Genomic DNA, 17,300 nt, shown 5'->3' with positions numbered 1-17,300 from the left:
AGGAAGTGGCTAGAGATGAAATGAATTCCCGACTCATGAGAAGTCCTGATTAATAGATTTTAATTAGAACTGTGGAATTATTAGACCACGACATGGAATATAGTAAGGTGAAGTTGTTAGACAATAAATTTAACTGTGGAGCATGACACTAAAACAAGGACTTCCATACAATTATGGATAAAACACTTGAGTAATCTTGTTTCTCAAAGCAAATAGTTTTCTGTTACTCATCATACTTTGTCACGTAAAGCAAGACATTTGACATTAGTGAAAGATTTTCATTTCTTAAGTTACGTTCAACAAAATCATCAGTTCAATCTAGCAGAATGAAACAGAACAACGCAAGGTCTCTCTAAATTAACTAGTAACATGAATTAACTTTATGACATGTCGAATCAGTGCACATTCAGATTAGAATAATTAACACGACTATATAATAAGATAATCATTTAGCATATCATTATAATCTGTCTTTCAAGCCTTAAAATTTATTTTACCGTATTTCACTGTGCAAAAGTTAGTCTTATTTTAAGGATTATTTACATCATGGAAGACGATTCACTGAAGAATCATTCAAAAGTGGGAAACACTACAAGGTTGTCTCATTGCACTTAAGGTGTACTTTAAATAGTGAATATTATCAACCTTATAAATTTTTAACTTATTAGTGATTATAATATCATTCAGCTAGCAATTAAAGCAAGTCAATTATATATATATATATATATATATATATATATATATATATATATGATGGATGATAAAAAGAGTTCCAAGAAGTGAACATTCCTATGATATCAATTATTTATTGAATTATAAACAATGTGTCTTGCAGAATCCTTAGTATTAACCGAACTCTATCGATCAGATGCCCAGTTATTCACACTTTTAAGTCGAAAATACTGTAAATTACGATCAGTGTTAGGTAGTTGAATGTTATTATTGTGAAGATTTAAGTCTATTTTATATGCTAATCAGTACTCCTTAGTAAATCTAATGTGCGGTCTTTGAGAAACTGATGTTCACCCCCAAAGATTTTAATTTTCAACCCCAATTATTCGGTTATTAAACTACGTAATAGGCATTAGCCATATGAGGAAGAGAAAAAAATGTCTTCGAGGGGATGATTACCACTAACTTATTGTATATTTTAGTATTCATCATTGTGCAAGAAATAAATATTTGTAAACAATTTTCGGGGCATGCTTTTATGATACGTAAAGTCATTAAATATGCGTTTACAAGAATAAAATGGAGGATCATTTTCACACGGATGAATACAAAATTAGGTGGAATTATTGGTAATATGTAGATTTTAAAAAAGAATCTAAAACGATATACTGATCGATTTCGTGCGTAAATCCATAAATGATACGAAATTGATGCTCAACTTCAGTAAATAGAATCTTATTGTGAGACATAAACGTTTCAGATTTCTTAGTGTATGAACAGAAGGTTAGCTTCACGATAGGTTCATAAATTTCTTCTGAAAAACAATGACAGGTGGATTTCAATTGTGTTGGAACAGTGGTGCAGTTAAGATAATTGTAGGACTATGTGGAGAACTAACTGAACCTAATAATGTAGACCACCGGATATTAGCAAAATAGTTCAAAAGTATCATACCCTTCATGATACTTAGATGTCTTGAATTCGACCGCTTGTGGCTTTATGGTCATATAATTCTGAGATGATTTAAATTAGAATGAAAACAGCCGTCCAATACTCACAGGTTTTTATTGACGTCAGACAGTAATGAAAACATTATCTTTAATAAAACCGTAACTATTTGATTCCTTAATGATACTATGCTGATTATGATGGAGAATTTGACGATTGAACATTTTTTCAGACAAAAGTACAGAAGAGATATATACTCTTCTCGTCTATCAATTAGTACATCTAACTAGTTTGTTTAGACATAATAATGATAATAATAAACATCGAAGTCCAATAACATAAAACATCAATCAAAATAAAATCAGCGTTGATTTTCATTTTAAAAATTATTGTGGATAATACTTTGTTGATGTTTTTCTAAAAAAATCAATCTACTTTCTGCCTAAATGTAAAAAAAGATTAGAAAAATACTTCAGGTATTTCCTGGAGTTCTAGTGAGAAGCAGTGACCAGTGGAGTTCAACCGGGTCTGTTGTGAGATAGTAACTCACTAAAGATAATGGTGAATGTGTCGCTCAACTTCGTGGATTAGTTGAAGTTAGACATTAACACTGTCGGATGCCGGCTCAGTTGTCTAGAGGTTAAGCGTTAGCCCGAGAGACCGACAGGTCTTGGGTTCGAATCTCGTGAGGCGGGATCGTGGATGTGCACTGTTGAGGAGTCCCATAATAAGACGAAACGGTCGACCAGTGCTTCCAGGTTTCCCATGGTGACCTAGCTTCAATTGACTCATAGTCTCAACTATTAAATGAATGTTTGTTAAAAAATCAAACATTTTATTTTACATCCGTTTATTAAATGGATCTGTATTTTTGAATGTGAAGTGCATGCTAGATAAAAAAGAATTTATGTAAGTTTATTATTGGTTTCGAGCATCATAAGTCTAAATAATTTATTTCGAAATGCAACCATAAATGGGATTGTTTACTGAATCTATTTAAAGTGGCTCGGACTTTCACATTATTGTTATCGAAGTACAATGTTCAACGCAAGTGTAAACTCTAGAAAGCGGATGACTCTGAAAAGCTATTTCCCTTTTTATAACGTTATTTATGACTCATCATCACTATACGCCCACAGTTTTATTTTACAAAGTAAATTTACATTTTCTTTTCGGTTTATTGCTTTACTGTATTTGTTCAATAGTTTCAACACTTGATGCTTTATATTAATTGATTAGACACAATTAAAAGCGTGTACTTGATCAATGGAAAAATCGAAATGTTGCAGAAAAAATTAATCGCGTTAATTAGAAACACAATCACGTTTGTTTAAAATGTCAATGAAAACCTACGATCTTTGCAAACTGTATATTCGATTTTTAAGCAAGTCTAGACATTTTTTAAATCTAGAAGTGAAATCATTTTAAATTGTCATTTAAAGGTATTTTGTTAAAGCATGTTGTTAAGAGATTCAAATGCTATCAAGTCGCACCGTGGCAACTAGTCTTAGTGACTTGACATTGCGTGCATTGTGTTTTGATGTTAAGTGGTTGGACGAAGTCCTGGCGATAACTACCAATTCTCAGTAACCAACTAATGTAGAAATCTCAGTCCTATGAGAAGTCACTCACAACTACAAAAGCCCAGTGGTAACATCTCATAATGTGAAACTGAGTAGCCAGGGTTACAAGCCACTAAGAAATATCAGTTTCCTCACGACTGCCGGCAAGCCTTTTTGATGAATATCTAAGTTCAGGGTGTTCTGACAATTACCTCCGAAATCTATTTACGAAATGACATTGGATATTTTCGTTTCGTCACTATTTTACACAAACACACAAATGTACATACATATTATCATAGATCAAATATTTTGTCTAATATCTCAAGTTCTGCACACTGTTGGTAACCCGTAACTCCAAGATGATTTTTCATTATTAATCTTCAGTTTATCAATATCATGCCAGTGTTCTATGGGTTTCGTTGTACTGAAAACTAGTTGACCATCTATTGACTGTTTATTGTCTATTCCAGTTAAGGCTTTCAGAAGCTAAATGTACTTCAGTGCTCGTCGATCAATTGGTCGAGGCATCTCAGTGTTTTTTTTCGCCGACTTTATCTATGTTACGAAGTATTTTCATGACAAAAACCTCACTAGTAAATATAGTCCCTAAAATCCATATTTCGTCTGCCAACGACGATGACTAACAATTTCAAATACACCAGATAAACAGGGCTATCAAGGAAAACGTCTTAATCAGATTGCTTCTAACTGAAAAATATACTGAGCATACAAATTTGAGTTGTATCCACAAGATATAAAGATCTTGAAAACTAAGAGCTTGTTTTTTAATCTTCCTGCTTAACTTGGTCGACTAGAATTAAACAAATAGTTCAAAAAGACTAGTTACAATTACAACCACAGAATCAAAAGAGCAGAACGGTGGTAATATAATGTTATATTTAACCAATAGATAAGGCCTATATGGAAGCCACAGTGGTCACTACTCTGGGATCAGTTAATGTAAACATTTTGATCTTTTTACGATATTAGTCTTGGCCTGAATATATCGGTGGACACCTCTCTGCCTATGATACGGAACTGGATCATACGAGGAGAATCAGTTCCGCCGAGATCGTAGATTATTTTTTGTTGACAAGTCCTGGGTTGTAATAAGAGATATTGAAAATCATACAAGGAAATTCGTAATAAAAGATACTACTTGTGGACAGTTTTTTCTGCTATCAGGCAGCGTTTGCTTCTGCACAGATAGAGCAAATTTAATATACAGAAATGACGCAAAATCGTATTCATACAGCGTACATTTTTGATTGACTCGATGGATAAATTTTTATTGAGAACAAATGACTTGACTGGGAAAATACACTTTTTTTAAAAATCAGTATTAATTAATTGAAAAACATTGTAGTTATTAAGAAATATTTTGGTTCTGAAGCTAAAGAAAACCACCAAATAACATAATTTCGTATTTACAGATATAAAAAATCAACCATAGATTCGTAGTGATTTTTTGTTCTTTATGAAAAGAATTATTGCTTTTCAATTAACGTCCCTCGAATTCGCCTTTGTTGAGCCTCTTCATTGGCCTGTTAAATAAACATAGAATCGATGAGTTCACATCGAACTGTAGTAAGTTTTCTGATAATTATTTTGAACTTGTGTATTATTATTGTTAATACTCATGTACAATAAAAATTTATTACATAGGTTGGCAAGCCAAATGAAAAGTTTCAAGATAACTAAAGTAGTTAATTATCTGTAAAGTAGATAACATACTACCATTATTATATAATTGCCTTAATGGCAAGTATGTTGTGACTTTAAAAATCATAAACTTGAAAATTATATCTTTACAACATTGAACATGATAAGTGAAGCGAAATTCTATGTGCCCTGTTCTATATAGTCTATAGAAATATTCAAATCACAGAGATGTTCCTTAATTTTTAATCAATGACGCAACAGTGAAGTCAACACTAATTTACTTGTAAAAAGGTATTATCATTTGTTATTAAACGTTAGTGAATAATTTTAACTTCCAAACATAAAAAAAACATTTTCAGCTCAGGCGAGGGCCCATAAATATTATATTAAACCTCTCTGACAATCATATATGGCAATGACGTTGATTGTATACAACTTGTGAAAATTCATAATGTACTATTTGGAATCCACCTAATTCACATCAAGTACGGTTTTGACTGGAGCCCCAGCTAGTTAGGAGTTGCAAAAGATGAACTTGAATTTAGAGTTATTTATTTTTATTTATTCTAACACATAGATATTGGTACAAGGAGGCACCAAATACATATGCGCCACACAAATCTCATTTGATATGTGTGAGGGCTGTGATACTGCCCGGGTGCCCAAACCGAAACAGATGGTTTTCTTAGGGGGCCACACCCGGAGCCTTCAACATGAACGTCTGATCCACAAGGCAGTGGAGCAACGTAAGGAGATGCAGTCTCATGGTAGCCGGTGACCAACGATTGGTTCATACGCCATTCGTTCCTTTAAGATACTGGAGCCCATGTGCACCATTGGTTTGGAATCAGGGTTTTCCCACTCCCCTAAATGGACTCTCCATGTCCACCAACCCGACTAAAGCGCCGGACATTCGCTTTTCGTCCTCTCAATTTTGTAAACAACACCCCCGTCACGAGCAGGCAGTGAGTAAGACTTCCCTGGCAAAGGCTATATACGCGTGGCCATGTGAGAGCATTTCGAGAGGGAGGACTTTGACCACTCTCGGCCGTACCAGGGCATTTGGGGGCGACTCTTAAGTAGTTAATGATAAATAGTACTCTTAAGATTATTTATTTAATTCTCTAAGGAAAAAATATTAAATTAAATATCCATTAATAGACTTTTAACAGTAAAATAAAATGCCCATCTAAAAAATGGTATATGACTGCGTAAATTTATTTACCTCATCAACCAAACGGCGTTTTATGATGCCACGTCGAATCATTTCTTGTTCAATGACACGAGCATTGGCTGCATACGAATCTGCTATTTCTTTTGCTTCGGCTTCCTCTTCTTCATCTTCAATAGTAGAAACAGTGACAGCGGTATCAATGCCTTGAGTAGTTTCTTGTTGTTGAACACTTCGACGCAATGGGGCGTTATTCGAGGCTTCACTTTGCTGTAGGGCAGCCGCCTCAGCAGCTAATGCTTCGAGTAATCTGGCATTAGCAGAGCTTTCATCAATATGCTTCGCAGCAGTTGGTCGTTTCGGACATAACATAGATGCAGATAATGCAGCTTGATCATCTTGAAGTTTTAATGCATTCTTTATAATAAATTCAGTCTAGTTAAATGAAAAAAACGTATACCATGTGATTAGTCGTAATAATAAGACAGTGGATGATTGAGCTTTCTTTATTTGAATAGTAACACGATAAATGCAAGTATCATTTAGTAGTATAAAGGGTTACCTAGCAACCTTTGGATTACGACGTTTCAGACCACTTCATTCACTTGAAATTCGAAGTCAGGTAGAATTTTCCATCATCACATGTAAGTGTACGTATTATCAAAGGGGAAAGTAATTTTAGAATCGACAGATTGATAAAAAATTAGCTACTTATCATACCCATAGATCATAAAGTATTTAATACCACGAGTAATACCTGCTAGCATTTTTTTATGTCAAATATCCATAAATTATAATGTAAACATGATTGACAGTAAAGTGAATTATTACTTATATACGTTAAAGTGAAGTGGTTTTAATAATAATGAAAAATAACACATTAACTCACAAAACAAATTACATCTTAATGTGAGTTGAATGACGGGTTTAAAACTACAAAAACATGATTTTCCGGATTCGGGGAAAGGTCTCGATCATGATACGTAAAAGCTGCCCATATTATCACTTTCCTATCAATGTAACTCGATAAGTGGTTGCAGATTCGTGTGTCCGGAGCTGAGTTGTATGTAGATATGTGTAATTTATTAGTGATCTCATGCTACAAACATAAGAATGTTTTAACCCTTTAGATAATGAATGCAGTTAGCAATTAAAGAATTTTTTTAAGTTTTGTTAACTGGGAGTATATCTTTAAAAACATAACGGAAAGCAAGTGTATTAGCATCTGGCTTGTCAGGTTCGCCTGTTAGTTTTTCACTTCCTTACAATCACTGAGCACTTTGATGACAAATATATTTGAGTTTTATGGCACAAGGTACTTAACTACGTTTATTCACTTCGGTATTGATTTATAAGGAAAATCTGATTTCAAAATCTTAGAATGCATCTGAGTTTTTCTTGGTGGTTAGCTATCACTCCGATAAAGCAATGTAGTCTATGAAGGGTTTATGCAAGACTTTGATAAATAATTTTTATCCATGATAGACCTTAGATTTATTATAAGGCAGAGTCAGCTCTCTTTAGAAATGCTCTCACATGACCACGTACATAGAACCACTGTCAGGGAAGTCCTACTCCCTGCCTTCTCAAGACGTTACTGTTGTTTATGAAATCGAGAGGACGAAAAATGAGTGTCCGGCGCTCTAACCGGGTTGGTTGATACGGAGGACCCACCTAGAGTCAGTCATTCAGCTACAACTTAGGACCAGGCACATATATGCATCGGTCCAAGTTGCCATACCTCATTAACACAACAAGATGGACACCGCATTCGTAAAAGTAGTTAATTCAGAGGTGGTAATATATAAAAGAAAGATTGCAATAAGGATATAGTACAGGAAGAAAGAATTAGTTCGTAGAAAGAAAGATATGAAGCGATTTTAATCTCTTAGTTTGAGGGAAGACAGAGAGTGTATACACCAACGCCATTGTGACCGATTCTGAGCCATGTCACCAAGAGTCTCCAACCATTGGTTACGATAGTCACGCGGACCCCAACCAACTTGTCTGCATCTACCAACATGCCTCAGACCGGAAGTTAGTAACTTCACTGACTGATGCCACGTTTCAGTTTGGCCGCCCCTAACTTTATTCCAACCATCCCCAACGCCGGTTAGGATTGCACTTCGTGGTAATCGATGTTCAGGTATACGTACCACGTGGCCCAACCATCTCAGTCGATGAAGATACACAACCTCATCAACTGATTTACCATCATTCCTTAATACCCTGCGTCTAACCTCACTATTACTTACCCGGTGATCCCAGCAGACGCCAGCAATATTTCTAAGGCATCTGTGGTGAAATACTAGTAGGTTACGAGTGACTTCTACTCTTAATAGCCATGTTTCGCTGCCGTAAATTAAAACAGAACGGACTGCCGCCCAGTATACTCGTCCGTTAATTGATAGACGGATATCTCGACTTCGTCATAGGTGACGTAAGTTGGCAAAAACCAAGCGAGATTATCGAATCCGTGCAGAGATGTTGTCAGACACCAACACATTAGGGCTGATCAGACTTCCAACATAAGTGAAGTTGTCAGCGCGTTCGATTACTTCACTCCCTATCCTTAGTTCAGGTGTTGACGCAGACCAGTCCTGAAGCAACAACTTGCATTTAGAGGGAGAGAAGCGCATTCCAAACATCCTGGCATTGTTGCTTAGTGCTACAAAAGACTCTGCATTCTATCAGCGCCTTCACCAAACAGGACTATATCATCTGCGTATTCTAAGTCGATAAGTGGACCTCCTGGAAGGAGATCAATACCCGAGAATTCAGTCGACGAGAGTGTTATTTCCATCAGTAGGTCTATGATGAAGTTAAATAAAAATGGAGAAAGTGGATAGCCTTGACGGACACACTTGAGGTTACAAAAGCAGATGACAGTTCGCCATAAGCTCTCACTTGACTAGCAGTGTTCGAGTAAAGAGCCTTCACAAGGTTTATGTACTTCTGAGGTACGCCTTTCAATGACAGATACTGCCGATAAGTATGCCTGTGTTCTAGAAACTGACGAATGGTGAATATGTGGTCGATGCAGCCACGACCACGTCTGAAGCCAGCTTGATTCCCTCGTGTTCGCAGTTCACGAGTCTTAGTTAGGCGTCTGATAATTATCCCTTCCACGGTGTGGGCAACCGGGAAGTGATAACCGCCCTCATACCTCTAACAGCACCCAAGATAATTATCGAGGCTAGTATTTTAGATACTATATTAGTTAAACTAATCCCTCTATGGTTGTCACAGGATGATTTTAACCCTCTCTTATATATTGGGACGATCAGTGATTGTGACCACTCAGATGGGATTACATTCAATTCCCAGATTTGAGCTAAAACATTAGTCAACCTGATCGCTAAAATTTGACCACCATACTTCAAGACATCTGGAGCCAATCCATCACTACCAGTTGCTCTTCCTCGTTTCAGATTAACTATAGCCTTCTGGACTTCTGCTAGAATTGGGGGACCTACTTCAATGTTCCATTCACACTGTCTGGGAATGGAGGGTAGTTGTAGAGTAGCTGGAGGCCAGCTGAACTGTTCTCTGAAATGTTCCGCCCATCGTTCTAAACGTCTGGACTGAGAGCAGATGAGGGTGTCGTCTTTTTCCGAGATAGTCTCACTTACACATGACTTATTAATTCCAGTTTCTTTTATTAGTCTGTAGAGCTGTCTTGTGTTCCCTATAGCCGCCACCTTTTCCATCTCTTTTGCTTTCGTTGGCCACCACTGCTCACGGTCGTTCCTTAAACTTTTGTTTAACATAGATCTGATCTGTTGTCGCTCTTCATCGTTTCCAGAGCCATGTTAGGCGATGTCTCTCCTTATGCTTAAAATTTGTGTTTGCTAAAAATAAACGATTGTCTGAGCACAGTTGCAGCAGACGATCATCACTATTTGTTCGCTGAGCCGGAATACCAAAATACCCACCTACATGTCTTTCTGTTTGGTTTAATCTACCTACCTCGGCATTAAAGTCACCTGCTACAAGTACTATGTCCGAACGTTGAGCTTTCTGGAGAAGTTCAGAAAGCTTCCTGTAGAAGTCATTTCTCACTTCATCCGGGATGTGGTCAGTGGTAGCGTAGGCAGAAATGATTGAAAGACAACGACGTGTGTCCCTATCCTTCCGAGTTCTTACGTAGCCGAACAGCATATAAACGACTGTTAACGGGGATTCACTCTAACAGTGCTTGTTGTTCACTCGAACTTAGTGTTATGCCTACATCTGTCAGCCACGAGAACTAGCCATGGGATCGCCAGATACACGGAGGGTGTATCTCGTTGGCTCTCCGTTTCGCCGAGGTGAGGTCAAGTGAATGACCACACTGGGATCCTGTATGCGTGTTTCAGAGACACAGCATACATCAATGGTACGAGATTCTAGGGTTTTAGCTAAGGAAGCCTGTTGACCGATTTGACATAGGGTGCGTACGTTGAAGGCTCCAATGTGTAGTTTGCAGCGAAGTTTCAGTAGACCTGGGAGTGTTTTGCGCACTGGAATCGTTGGCTATGGTGACACTTGAAGGAGAAGCCGAAAAAGGAAGTTTAGAGGTGAAAGTCGATGTAGGAGGAATAATAGGAAGTGAAGACGGAGATTGATTATGAATACAATGGTCTTGAGCGCTGTTAGAGGTATGAGGGCGGTTATCAATTCCCGGTTGCCCACACCGTGGAAGGGTTCTTCTGGAGGTACCTGAAAAGAAAATTGGATTAGAGGTGGTCTTAGTGACCTGGGAGCGTGACCGCAGTGCCCAAGGGACAACTGCTTGAGGTCGGTCACACACGACCTTTTATGGGTAATTTTTGTGTTAGCTCTGTACTTGTTGAGACCCTACCGGCGGAGACGGATGTCCGTGTGATAAGACGAGGTGTGCATCTTTAGGGCCGACCTTTTCTAACCCCACCCCTCCTTGTGGGAAGGCAGCATCGCTGTCATGCTGGTTGTCTGAAGGAAACACCTTACTGCTGCCACACCTCTGTACAGTCAGCAGTACGACTTCGCCTTCGGACCTTGGGTTTATTGCTTTTAGTCTTACCGCTCTTCAACCGACCTCTCTGGCATGACAGGACTTTTAAGAACGATTGTTCCAGCCAGTATAGCTCGTTGCTTCATCACGATAGGCAAGCCCGACCACCACGTCAAGGTAGCAACAACAGTCTAGAGGAGTTGGAAAACCCTGATTCCAAACCAATGGTGTACATGATCTCCATGATCCTAAGGAAACAAATAGCGCATTAACCTATTGTTAATTACTGGCTACCATGAGACTGCATTTTCATACGTTACTCCACAGCCTTGTAGATTAAACCTTCAGGTCAAACGCTCGGGGATAAGCCTCCTAAGAAAACCACTTGTTTCGGCTTGGCCACCCGGGGAGTATCCCAGTCCTCATATAAATCGAATGATTTATGTGGCGCATATCTATTTGGCGCCTCCTTGTACCAATGTACAAGTGTTTAAATAAATAAATAATTAATACTGTGGGACCTATATGGACTGGGCATCAACGATCCTGTACACGGAAACCCTTGGAGTTCTAGTGAGAAGCCGTGATCAGTGGACTTAAACTGTGTCGCGTGAGGCAGTTGCTCACCGAAGACAGTGGAAGATCATCGTGGAGTGTGGTGGATTGATTGAAGTTACACATCAACACCGTTGGATGCCCACTTAGTGGTTTAGAGGTCGAAGGTCCTAGGTTCGATGCCCGCGTGTGGAATCGTTGGTGCACACCTCTGAGGAGTCCCACACAAGGACGAAACGGTTCCCTGATGATTTCAAGTTTTCAATAGTTTGTCTAGCTAAGATAAATTCCTAATTTGAACCGTGAGAATATTTTATATTTATCGAAAATTACCGTTGAATTTTCTGCACTGTGACGATAAAAGATTGGTAATCCACAGCTTTTGCAATACCTGCGGAACTGCTTCTCTATTCCATTTGGCCAACGTATATAAATTGGAGTGAGTGGATTAACAGCCGTAGCTGTTGTTTTATGAGCACGTTTGGATCCATCAATAACTCTAGCGTCATCTCTAGGACGCCTTGGTAGTTTCTCAACTAGACAGTCAATTATCAGTGACATTTGACCACAGATACATGAATAGACAAACAGTGGTTTCTCACTTCCGTAATTATGTCGTGGCCTCGAATCAGTTACAATATGTGTTGCTCGTTTGCGAACGCGTGGTTTATGATCTTTGCTCATATTTCAATTCGAAAATGATCTGGAAAAAATAAGTAAGTCTTACCACAATTAAAAAGCGGAAAATTCACCAAAACGTTTATCTTAAAAACATTCAGTATAAACGAATATCAAACCAAATAGAGTCTGAGAAATGGGTTTAGTATATTAACCCCCTGAAAATCTATTTTATTCTCCTCCTTCATTGCTAGACTACTAATTAAAACAATGCCTGACTTTATGTATATAGGCGCAAATATCGAGAGGTTTCTTTGAGAAAAGTACGTACCTGTCAAGGCGCCGGCTAAGCTTGACTTTTAAGTGATTATGAAGTACTTAATTAACCACGAGTCTGAATCACTGAGTATGTAGTAGATAAGTTTAGAAACTGCTTTGTTAAGCAGCTATTCTGTGGGGACTAACATTAACACCGAAGTAACTGGAATGTGTCTGGAAACTCATTTGTGACTAATAAAGTGACGCATCAATTGATAGCACTATTTCACTAATGCAGGTTGGTATTAAAAAATACAGCCGATACAAATAAGTGTCCACTACCTGATATTCCTGAATCAGACGAAATCAGAAAGTCCTTAGACAGAACAAACAAAAGTATTTTGTTTAGTTAAACCATTATTTTATTACAGCTCGACGAATCATATGGGAAAAATTCCTTTTTACGGGTTATATGATATGTTCAGCTCGCAGCTCTAACAACAACAAGCAAACAAAAAAGGGGAATAAAGGCGAACTTTGGGGAAAATCCTTACGATAAGTCGGTGTGAATATATGCGACAATGAATCAAATTACCACTTTTCCGCAGCCCGGAGTAAATGATGCTGATTTTCTCCAAAATTAACCCACTGACATGTCTCGTAACTAACACTTTTACCTTCCTCAAAACTAACACCAATTTGTTCATTTTTATCAAGAATAAACACGTTAAACAGTCAACATTTTGCAGAACTCAACAAATCACTTTTGTACCGTCCAAATACTTCGGGAACTCCCTTTTAATTCCCAAGAGCAACCGAACTATCTGCGCACCCAACATAAAAAACAGTGGTTTATATGAAGACGATTCATCAACAAATTCTACACAAAGTTGTCGATAATATTAAAATATTACGTGCGTGACCGGTCACAAGCAGTTGTTGAACTCTCTTGGTCACACTCCCAGGTCACTAAGCTCATCGCCAACTCAGCTTTGTTTTCAGGTCTCAAGAGGGAATACCCTTCCACGGTATGAACAGCTGGGAAGTAACAACTACCCGTATACCCTTGTCAGCGCCTGAGGTCATCTTGTTCACGACAAAACCCCTCACTCAACTCGTAATAATTCTTCCATCCCTACAATCAGTCCTTCTGGCATATCATCACACCCCACCAATGCTAATGATTTGCGCTTGAGAAGTGTTATTTCTGGTTTCCTGAAACTACTCTCTAAACTACATATTATAGCTTTTAATGTTCGAAATTTGTGTCGAATAAAGCAACAGACTTTCTTAGCCAGGACTCTACAATCTCACGCTATCAACGTAGGCTGCGTCTTCGAAACGCACATATAGGATCCAAGTACAGCCATTCATATGACCTCACCACGTCAAACATAAACAACCAGCACGAATTACAATTCGAGTATCTGGAAACCCCACTGCTACTTCTCTTGACCTAGCTGGTGTTAAGTTCAAAAGCAGAAGTGTCCGTTAGGCTGGATCCCAATAAACAGTCGTCTGTGAGGGACAATAAGAAATCGAAAAAATAGCACACATTGTTGCATATTTTTTGCCTCTGCCTACGCTCCCGATGATTGCAGTTCGCATAAAGTCAAAGATGAATTTCGTAGGAAGCTATCCAACCTCTTTCAAAAAGCTGAAGGCTATGATATAGTAATGGTGCGAGGTGATTTTAATGCTCAAGTAGGCAAACTAAAGCAAACCGAAAGGCGCTTGTGAGGGTCTTACGGCTTGGTGAACAGATAATGGGGACTGTCTATTTCAAGCAGGCACCAACTTTAGGCATAAGGTAGGACATCATCTGAAGTTGCGACTCCCATAATCGACTCAACGATGGACCATCGTTGGAGAGGTTCGATAAAAGACTGGCACTTATTCTGGAGGAAATGTTTAGACTCGAATCATACTCTCGTACGAGTACTTATACGTCTGTCTTACTGAACATAAAAAACCACAGCAAGAAAAGTCAACGAAAAAGTCAAGAATGTATTTTCGACGTCCAGCATATTGTCTCATATTTGCAGGCAATTCGACCACATCCAAGGACAGCTTCGCCATGTTATTATCTTTGATAATCTGTGAAACTAAACTCAGTCTCATACTAAACTTACTCGTCCTAGATTGCATCGTTATTAGGTGTCGAAGCACTGGCTGATGGAAATGACACTACTTTGGTTAGGCTTATTTAAACACATATGAATCAATAACATACTTGATAACTGGGGAGGTGGGAGTTTCGTGGTTTAAATTTGGGATATTTTGCCCAGCTTTATCCATCTTGCATTTCTGAGAAACCCAAGTCGACAGAATCATCTAGGTGATCTGACTTTCGTTCTAAAACTTCTCTGCCAACAATGATAGGTAATGACACCCAACCCGTTTTAGTTTATCGTTCTGGAGTATTTATTCCAGTCTGGGAAAAAGGTAATAATTTGATGCATTGTTGCGTATATTCACACCGATCTCTCAAAAAGACATTTCCCTGAAGTTCGCCTTTGTTTCCCTTTTATTATTTGCGTTGTAGGCGGATCCTACCAACAATGCGGACCTTAAGGGTTGAATGGACGAAGTATGGGTGATATGAAGAAACGAAACCTATCGACCTTTGTTCGTGCTACCATCCCCCTAATTTTAAGTAGAAACCATGTAGCCACTAGTTTTCTGACTCTAGTAACTGTCACCTATTGCTGAGTAGATTTAGGTTTTAACAGTAATGCAACATACTATTGAATCAAGCATTATACTACGAGTAAGGATAAAAGACTGGGTTCACCAAAGTATTAGTTAATCAGTAACTGGGATTGTCGTTTGAATAACATTAGAAATTTGCACAAGGGAGAGCTTCAAATTTTCTGATGTAATGACATGACTGACCCTCAGAATTTAGTGTCCTTATGAGTACATCGTTACAGCTTACAACAGACCAATACATGGTTATTCTAACTTAATTCCTATATCGAGAGAAATGATTCAAAATGTTACAGAAAAGATAGCACAAATATACATAGATAGGCACATACCGTACACTGACAAATTAAATTAGTGATGTAAAGGTTTGATAAAAACTCAGTTCAGTATGAAAGAGCAATGCCAAAAAATAACATAACCATTCTGTATTGTATGACACTTTCGACAGCCGTCTCACTACAAATAACGTCTGTAGTCTAAATACAGTTGAGTATGTAACTTAGTTGGTCGATTGCTCCAGCTTCTTCACTCTAATTCGGCAAGTCACTGCAAACTTTGGGGAATTTGAGGTGATATTCAGCGAAACGTCTAGGGCGATATAGCGTTTCTAACACATCGGTTGGCCACTGTCTCAACCGATTGAAGCACTCAAAAAATCATTGATCGATAATGAATAAAATCTTATATTTATCTCTACTGTAGAACACTATGTTCCACAGAAACAGCTGCACCGTTTAGAAACATTAAGCAAACTAAGTACTTATAGGCAAAAAGGAATATGTATTCGTACCCTGCCTCAAAAACTTGTAACCTCAGTAACCGTACAGATGAGATTGCTACAAACTGTATCTGTATTACCGACTGCCAATGGATGGAATAAATCGTAGGTAACACACTAAAAACAAGAGCGACATGTGGATCTCAGGAAATCTTCAGAAAGCATCCAAAGAACCCGGTCACACTGTACACACCAAAGTCAAACGGCGGCAAAATTACTGGTGCGTTCAAACAGTTCGAACGGTTCTTGACGGAATGTAAGAAGCTTTCACTTAACATGATTACGCGTCTAGTAGCAGTGGATCACCGATGCCTCCAAGTAGGAACTTAAACATATTCAATGGTTCAAATGGTTCAAATGGTTGTGGACGGAATAGAAGAAGCTTTCGCTTAACAGGCTTCCGTGTCTAGTAGCAGGGGATCGCCAAATCCTCCAGGCAGGAACCTAGGTATGTTAACAAAAAAAGAGGAAAAGAAATTGGTAAATCATAGTGTGATGCTGTCCTTGGTCCTTAAGAATAGGTCAAGTTGCCTCTTGAAGGACTCCTGAGAAGTCGCTTGGACTAGCTCGGCCGGCAGCGAATTCTAGCATTTGACAACTCTTAAGGAGTAGAAGCTGTGTCTACATTCCGTCTTGCTATGTTGTGTTTCCAGTTTCTGGGTGTTACCCCTTAGGTTATTATTCGAACTAAGCTTAAGTAGGTGTTTAAGAGGATGTCCAGAAGTGTTAAGAATACTATAAGCCATTAATAAATCACCTCAAAGACGCCTATACTCTAATGGGTAAAGGTCTAGTGACTGGAGGCGTTCTTCGTAAGGTTTAAATTTGAGTCCTCGAACTGATTTCGTGGCTCGCCGTTGGATACGCTCCAAAGTGACCTTGTCCTTTTGGATTGAGGTGGGGAGTACTATGTTTCCGTACTCTAAATGGGGACGGATGAAACTATTGAAGATTTCATGGAAAGTTCGTCCGTCAAACTGTCCAAAAATGCGCTTCAACGTTACCAGTGCAAGGTTTGCTTGGAAGGCGTTTTTGTCACAGTTAGCGTAAGACACCAGGACTCCTAAATCTTTTACGACTTGGGATACTACTAGAGAGGAGTTTCCTAAGTTGTAACTGTAGTTTGCGACATGTCGCAGATGGACTACTTTACACTTTGAAGTGTTAAAGGTAAGTCCGTTATCGTCTGCCCAACTTTGAAGTCGCGTCAGATCCTCCTGAAGTGCCTGTGTATCGTCTTGGTTGCGTATCTCTCTCCAAAGTTTCACGTCGTCGGCAAAAAGTAATAAGTCTGACGTTACCTGTTGAGGACGATCATTTATGTAGATCAAGAAGAGAAGAGGCCCTAGTACTGAGCCCTGGGGGACCCCACTAGGACATTCCATAGCC

The 17,300-nt window shown here is 38.5% G+C and overlaps 1 protein-coding gene across 1 annotated transcript; it reads right to left on the bottom strand.

The window, feature by feature from the left end:
* Nucleotides 1-1,069: 1,069 nt before the first annotated feature.
* Nucleotides 1,070-16,226, bottom strand: MS3_00009871 (UPF0428 protein CXorf56). The gene is made up of 4 exons (XM_051218275.1): nt 15,924-16,226; nt 11,882-12,251; nt 6,073-6,453; nt 1,070-4,729 (listed from the first exon to the last, which is right to left on the bottom strand). The coding sequence occupies exons 2-4, from the start codon at nt 12,230-12,232 to the stop codon at nt 4,673-4,675; spliced, it is 789 nt and encodes a 262-aa protein (XP_051074120.1). The 5' UTR covers nt 12,233-12,251; nt 15,924-16,226; the 3' UTR covers nt 1,070-4,672.
* Between the last annotated feature and the right edge of the window lie 1,074 nt (nt 16,227-17,300).

This window comes from Schistosoma haematobium, chromosome 1, assembly GCF_000699445.3.
Source record: "Schistosoma haematobium chromosome 1, whole genome shotgun sequence".
Taxonomy (NCBI): domain Eukaryota; kingdom Metazoa; phylum Platyhelminthes; class Trematoda; order Strigeidida; family Schistosomatidae; genus Schistosoma; species Schistosoma haematobium.
This window is presented reverse-complemented; position numbering and strand designations above follow the sequence as displayed.

What these genes read in the sequence shown, in the direction of transcription:
- MS3_00009871 (XM_051218275.1), bottom strand. Translation starts at nt 12,232, where the DNA reads ATGAGCAAAGATCATAAACCACGCGTTCGCAAACGAGCAACACATATT. An exon ending in ACAGTGCAGAAAATTCAACG is followed by an intron (nt 6,454 to 11,881) that starts GTAATTTTCGAT and finishes TCATTTAACTAG; the next exon opens with ACTGAATTTATTATAAAGAA. An exon ending in AACGCCGTTTGGTTGATGAG is followed by an intron (nt 4,730 to 6,072) that starts GTAAATAAATTT and finishes TTTATTTAACAG; the next exon opens with GCCAATGAAGAGGCTCAACA.